The following is a 7,219-nucleotide window of genomic DNA, read 5'->3' as shown; positions in this document are numbered from 1 at the left end:
ATACTAGTTTGACGAGAACAACAGCCTAAACGGAGAGGAACAAGAAACTTGACGGAGGGGAACAACCGGGAACCACAGCCTAGACTAATGGGAACAATAATCAAGAAGGAGGGGAACAAGAGCCTAGACGGACGGGAACAATAGTGCAGATGGTGGAGAACAACATACTAGACAATGAGAAACAACCACCTAGACGGAGGGGAACAAGAGACTTTGACGGAGGGGAACAACAACCTAGACGTACGAGAACACCATACTAATAATGGAGAACAACAACCTAGACAGATGAGAACAACATCGTACATGGAGGGGAACATCAAATTTAAAGGATTGGAACAATAACCTAGATGGAGGGGAACAACAAATTTCACGGAGGAGAACAACAAATTTGACGGAGGGGAACAATATCCCATACGGTGAGAAAAATCAAATCATATAGGACAAAAATCATGAACAATTTTTTTTAAAAGGTAAAAGGAAATAAATACATGAAAAGAAGAAAATAAAAGAATAGAAGAAAAATAAAGAAGAGAATGGAAGAAGAAAAAAGGATATGTAGAAATAAATAAAAGAAAGAGAAAACTGATAAACATGTGAGAAAAAACAATAGCGCAAGTAGAAAATACAAAATGGACTTTATTTGTACAATAAGTTTGCACTGGTTCAGTGGTGGCGTTCTATCCTAGGCTCTTAGCGCTTTTCAACCGCGGGTTCCGATACCTAATATTGGCGAATTTGTTTTTTGCTCTTTCGAATTCAAGCAGAGAAGGGAAGCGGACGATCAAATGGGCCGAGCCCACGAACACGTTTCTTCAGAGAAACGGCGCGTACGTAGCGAGTCGATCGCCTGGTGCACGGCAAAACCTATACACCGACCAGGTCGGTGGCTAACAGCTACAGCTGCACTCGTAATCGTCGCGCTGGGCCTGGCCCATGTAGGCAATGCCATGAGCGGCGCGGACAGCACGGCCTTCCTCCGGTCCTCCCACTCCATCCCGCCGCCGTCTCAACGCTCAGCTCATACCGCCGCCGCCCCCACCCGAGCTCGCCCCTTCCCCAAGCCTCGCCCACAACCCACTGCCACGGCGCAGAAGGTGGTGGACGCGCAGGACGGCCCCGGACTAGATCCGGTGGAGGTCGCCGCCTAGGTTTCGTCCAGTACAACGACAGGCCATCGCCGAGCCCTCCACTGGCCTGTGCATTAGAAGGGTAAAAATTCCCTTCGGATCAATGGATTGAGTTTTCTGTCGATAAATGGATTGAAATTCGAGTGGATAAATGTGGGAAGGGATTTAGTAATGTGTCGGTTTAAGTACTAGCTGGATTTAATTTTTGCTGGCCATATATATGTGTGCAATCCCGAACTGTGAATCGCTTGACCTGTAGGATTTTATGCTCTACTACCAATGTTGATTTTCCGCAGATTTGATTGGTACTATAATATTGCTATGAGCTGGGTACCAATGGCAGATTATTTGTTGTTATTGCCATTTTACTTGATATTTTACTCAACCCTACCTAGTATTAGAATCACCTCTGCTTGATGCTTATTGCTACCTTCATGTTTGATAAGTGAATATTCAAAATGGCTGATTATCATACATCTCTGGTGCGTTTATGATTTACAAACCTGGATGCACCAAGTCGTTTCCGCTTTTTGTATGTGTGTGTTTCCTTATGATTCAGTGTACAAAACCGTTCTGCCTTCCAAATGCTAGGCTCTGCTCCATACTTTCTGCCGCAATGCACATCTATTTTACGTAGAAACATACCATGGTCTAGTTGCTGTTGCCGACTTTGCTTACCAGTTTTGTAGGGCCACTGTGTACAGCCAGGTTATATGTTGCTACGTGAAATGATGCGCTTGTAATTTACCAAAGAGTATTACTCATATCTCATGAAAAAACATTCATCTTTGAACAAGCTGGCAATAATAATCTGTATACAACCTTTTTCTCCAAGTAGACAAAAGGTGTCAGTACCCATGATTTGTTGCCATGTTATGTTGTCCATTTAGTTGAGCGGCCATGCTGGTACCTGAAGTATTGATCACCGTCATATCTGCATGTTGACAGTAGATGAGAAAATAGAACCCTCAACTGCAAAATGATGCTAAAAGAAAGATAGTCTGGTCTGCGGCATAGATTTTTCTGTTACCCCCATCTGTAGACCAGTATCATACACGTTGGCTGAATAGTTTGATCCCAGGACTGAGACTCAGGTTGCTGCCTTGCTGGTCCTAGGATGATGAGTCTCTTCAGCCAATGGTTAGCCGTATTTTTTCTGATAATCTCCATATATGATGTCTAGTTATTTTCATCCTAGAATCTCGAGTTAGCAATGCAAAGTTCTCATTTACTATCTCTGCATTAAGGTGTTTCTTCTAGTTGTTTAGATGCACCTTTTTTATTTCTATTTTTCTGAATCTCACGTTATCATTTTCTCTTGATTGCCTTCCATTCGAGCTACAACATGTTGTTAAATCAAATGCAATGTGGTTATCATTTTCTCTTGATTGCCTTCCATTCGAGCTACAACATGTTGTTAAATCAAATGCAATGTGGTTATCATTTTCTCTTGATTGCCTTCCATTCGAGCTACAACATGTTGTTAAATCAAATGCAATGTGGTTATCATTTTCTCTTGATTGCCTTCCATTCGAGCTACAACATGTTGTTAAATCAAATGCAATGTGGTTATCATTTTCTCTTGATTGCCTTCCATTCGAGCTACAACATGTTGTTAAATCAAATGCAATGTGATGATGGTTATCCAGAGAAGTGCCTTGTCTGTTAATGCATGATCATTTTGGCTAATCTTGTAAAGTATCTCTGTTAGCTTGACCATGCGGGCAAGTTCTTTGAACTCCATCGATTATTTTTGTAGGTTGTTGTAACTATATATAGTTAGTAACATAATTATTTAGCAAGGGAACCTTTACAATTATGTTAATATAATTATTCGAATGTTTGCTTTCCATGTAAGAAATGGTTGCATGTTTGACAAGAGGAAGATTTTTTAGAATCCAATTGAAACAGTGTTCGTTGTGTTCCTGACTGCTTCATAGATCTGTATATGTGGTGGCACTTCTACTGGACCTACAATGATGCTATTCTTTGGAGTGTTTGCTTATTCGTAACTTGCAAAATGAACCTTCTTGTTACAGATTATCAAGTCAAATAGGCAACATAGTCCATATGTTTCTAACAACAGCCCATTGTTGTTCTCAGCTGCAAATGTTGAATTACTAGAAATTAGTACTAAAATTGTGTGTAGAATTTTTAGAACACATAGTAGCGAGCAAGTTATTTTGGCATAACTTTGTGTTGTGGAATGATCATTTGGTTGTCTCATGACGAATGGCGTATGCTTATGTGTGTAGAAACATTTCTAGTTGATAAGTTAAAAAGATGAGTTCTATAATGAACTTGATTTTTTCTTTGGCAACTTCTGCAAGTAATTATGAACAACAATGGATGGAATAATAGTTTTTCTTGGCAACTTCTACAAATAACTATTAAGAAACTAAGTTCCACTTGTGTCAATCCAGACTTCAAGCCTTTCAGCATTGAAAATAATCTATCATCTATAACTCTTTCCAACCAGGAAGTTACACATTTCACCATTTTATTCTACTTGTGTCTTATCAGGAGCTTATCTGGTGATTTCATCGTCGACTTCAAGTGGGATGGATTTTAGTAGAGGACGCAGCATCAACAGGTGAGCTTATTTTGGAATCTTCTCCAGATTTGATTTATATTAAGTAGTTATGCAATATATCAACCACTTGATCTTAAATATGCCCTAAACTAAGGAGTTCGATATGGTTTGTTGACATGTATGTAGGTCAGTGTCAGCACGATGAAATACACCTTGTTCATGCAAAGTTTGTAATTTTGAACCACCATCGCATGTTATAATTGTTGCAATATCCCTTCCAGCAGTATTGAGGTACTTTGGCAGGTTCAGATAGAATATATCCCTGCATGTAGATGTTGTTTTAAGTTCTTGTTGTAAGAACTACTTTAGACAGGACATGTAGTAATAATCATGTCCAATAAAATTATGTACATAACTTTCTCTTAAATCGTTGGTGATGCATTTTCTTCAAACACAGGCCAGTTCCATTTTTTTCTTGTGCATCGTATCACCAGAATTTACTCCGTCATATGAAGCAATGATGATTAGAACCATTATTATATTTTGTAATGTAGTGATGCCTTTGCTGGGTTGGAGACTTGGGAGGATCCCACTCCTAGGCCATCACCATTTACCTTTGAGGACTTGCGTGATGCCTTTGTTGAAGCCTCGAAGCGCCAGATGCGCCTTAGGCCCAAGTCACCATCCAGGGAGGATCTGATGATACGTAGGCAGGAGCATGACCGTAAGAGCTTGGTGATGGCGCTGAATGTCTACGCCAAGCAAAACAATATGCAGGTATGGGCACACAAGTTACAGTTCAGTTATATTTATTGATGTACATTTCCTAGACATTTGTATTGAGAATTGACTTTAATTTATACGTTGCTTTGGTAGTTATTAGTAAGGGTGCGTTTGGTTCCTCAGCAGAATTGGTTATAGTCTCGCCCAGCAAGGATAGGCGTTTGGTGCTGAAAAATATTCTTGCTTTTGGGGGTTAGCTAGACTCACCTGGCTAGGATAACCTCGCTTTTGAGGGAAAGCCGAATTGGGTTGCCTCTGACGGCAAACTCCAATCGTGCGAAAGAAATCCGAAGAACTGACAGAGGTCCAGGTAGCAACAAATTGATGTATTTTCGTGAACCAGACTTCCCTTTTCCCCTGATTATTTCTCATCCTTGACGATATCCTCAGGATTTCTGCATGCCTCCGCCGTCTGTACTCAGGCATCAATAAATCGATCAGATGTGTCGATTCCCTCAACGAGCATAGGAATTAATTTGTTTACTGGGATATATGCATCATCTTACTCCTTGTATCGGAACATGCATACGCAGCTATTGCTCCTGTCGACAGTACCGAAGATGCATCCTAAATTCCAAATTGAACGATTAGAATAATTACTCCTGGACCCTTCACCAGTAAAATCAAACAACCAAACGCATGGATGAGGCAAGGTTGGCTTTGCCAAGCTGGGCTAGCTAAGCCCAGCTAGCTCAGCTATAGCTCTCACGGAGCAATGCAACCAAATGCACCCTAATTGTTACTCAAATAGGCTAAAATATCATAACTGAATTTTTCTGCAGATTTGATATGCAATTTATATCTTTTGCCAACCTTGTGTGACCTGTTTTAAATTTATATTCAGCCCAGCGAGTTAGAGCTTGTGGAAATAATGCAAAGAAATCTAATTGACGAGTATGGAAAAGGCTATGTGCACTTCAACTTCACTGTGAAAAGTTTGGATGGCACGGTTCATTTGTTCTTCGCTGAGGTACATCCTGACTGTAGAGAAGTTGAAGATGTTTATCACTGCACTGCTCTGAACACGATTGATTCTGGTAACTGGCAACTCGTTGTGTGTGCATATTAAATTTCTTTACATTGATTAGTTAAGCATCTGAGTATCTGACTACCATACTTTTGATCCTTTTAGGTCATTGTATTGGGTGCAAGGATCGAGCATCAGATCTTCAGCATCCTAATGATGGTGGCTACTTGGGTGGGCACAAAGACGTAGGATTTCCATTTATGGAGTATGATGATAGTGATTCAGCTGGTGAAGATGAATGGCCGACAATGATTGGGTTGAGTGAAGGTGATAAGTAATAATGTAGGATTTCCCTTTGTGGAGTATGATGATAGTGATTCATCTGGTGAAGATGAATGGGCGACAGTGATTGGGTAGAGTGAAGATGATGAGTATAATGTATTCTGCTAGCGTGAAAAAAAAGAGTTATAAGACATGGATCTTCAGGTCTATTCTGTTTTCTTATTTTCTTGTGGTGGAATCTACTCTTTTTTTTTGGATGCGGAGGAATCTACTTTGTGCAAAGTGCCCTGGAGCGTCATTAGCTAGAGTTGTAATTTTAGAGTTGACAATAGTTTTTGAGCCAGTATTATGAGTTGCGCACGTGTATTTTATTCATCATTTCCTAATGTAAGATGCTTGTGTGTAAGAGAGTTATCATATCCATTGGAAATCCACTAACTAGAACAGTCAGCAGCTATTCAAGAACCAGTTACTGAATAATCTTTCTGAACTTCTGCGAACAGGAAAGTGAACTGCCAAACCCCTATGCAACTTCCAAACCGGGAGCATGAGGCTGACTACCTCCCCTGCGCCACGCTGGGAGAGCTCCACCTCCACCACGGTTTGGAAGTTGCATAGGGGTTTGGAAGTTCACTTTTCTGTTCGGCTACTGAATGTTGAGCACTACTTGAGCTCTTGTCTAAAAGTTTGCATTTCTAAAAGTTCTTCAAAGGCAAGTGTCGAGAGTGGGAGAACAAATCAAGAGAATATATCTGTCGACATTGCGATATCTGCGACAGTATCATCTAAGTTCAGACCAAACGAGTACAGTCTCGGGAATTGGTTACAGAGAAGTTCATTACCATGCCAGAAATCCTTCCAGAACAGGACTGTCTCACCACTTCCAATATTGCAAGAACTGATACTCCTGTAGGTGTCTACTAAACTGAACACGTCGCGGCACCAAAAAGAGGCACGGCGAGATTGAGCATGAGGAGCAGAGCGAGGCGCATACATAGACAAAATGAGTTTCACCCACAGGATATCTTCTTTGCTGTAAAACTTGTGCAGCTGTTTGAGTAGCAAGGCCTTATTTTGTATTTCAAAATTGACAATACCAAGGCCACCATGTCGCTTAGGTCTGCAAACTAGGGACCAGGTGGCAAGAGAGTTAACCGAGGACGACTCCTCCTCTTTGGCCCAAAGACAGTGACACCGAGAACGGTCAGCGATGTTGATTATTGTCTTATGAATCTTCAGAGATGACAAATAGTGGTTTGGCAAAGAGGACAATACAGAATTCACCAGTTGAAGCCTTCCACCATTGTCAAGAAAGCCCGCAGAAGCGTTGAGCCGGCGCTCAATTTGATCAACAACGGGTGTTAAGTGACTTAAGTCTTGGACTGATGGCCTGGTTGTGCCTAAAGGAAGGCCAAGATACGTGAAGGGCAAGGTGCCAGTCACACAACAAAAGGTATTGGCCAAGTGAAGAAGGCGTTGCTCATCAAGATTTATTAGAATCATACAAGATTTGGAGTAATTCACCCG

General features: G+C 41.1%; 1 protein-coding gene across 1 annotated transcript; it reads left to right on the top strand.

Annotated features, from left to right (window-relative positions):
- The first annotated feature begins 1,099 nt into the window (after positions 1-1,099).
- LOC124697390 lies at positions 1,100-6,078 on the top strand. The gene is made up of 5 exons (XM_047229990.1): positions 1,100-1,209; positions 3,651-3,720; positions 4,215-4,437; positions 5,288-5,480; positions 5,576-6,078. The coding sequence occupies exons 2-5, from the start codon at positions 3,689-3,691 to the stop codon at positions 5,746-5,748; spliced, it is 621 nt and encodes a 206-aa protein (XP_047085946.1). The 5' UTR covers positions 1,100-1,209; positions 3,651-3,688; the 3' UTR covers positions 5,749-6,078.
- The last annotated feature ends 1,141 nt before the right edge of the window (positions 6,079-7,219 follow it).

This window comes from Lolium rigidum, chromosome 3 (assembly GCF_022539505.1).
Source record: "Lolium rigidum isolate FL_2022 chromosome 3, APGP_CSIRO_Lrig_0.1, whole genome shotgun sequence".
In the NCBI taxonomy this organism is placed as follows: domain Eukaryota; kingdom Viridiplantae; phylum Streptophyta; class Magnoliopsida; order Poales; family Poaceae; genus Lolium; species Lolium rigidum.
Note: the sequence above shows the minus strand (reverse complement) of the source record. Positions and strands in the feature narration are given on the sequence as shown.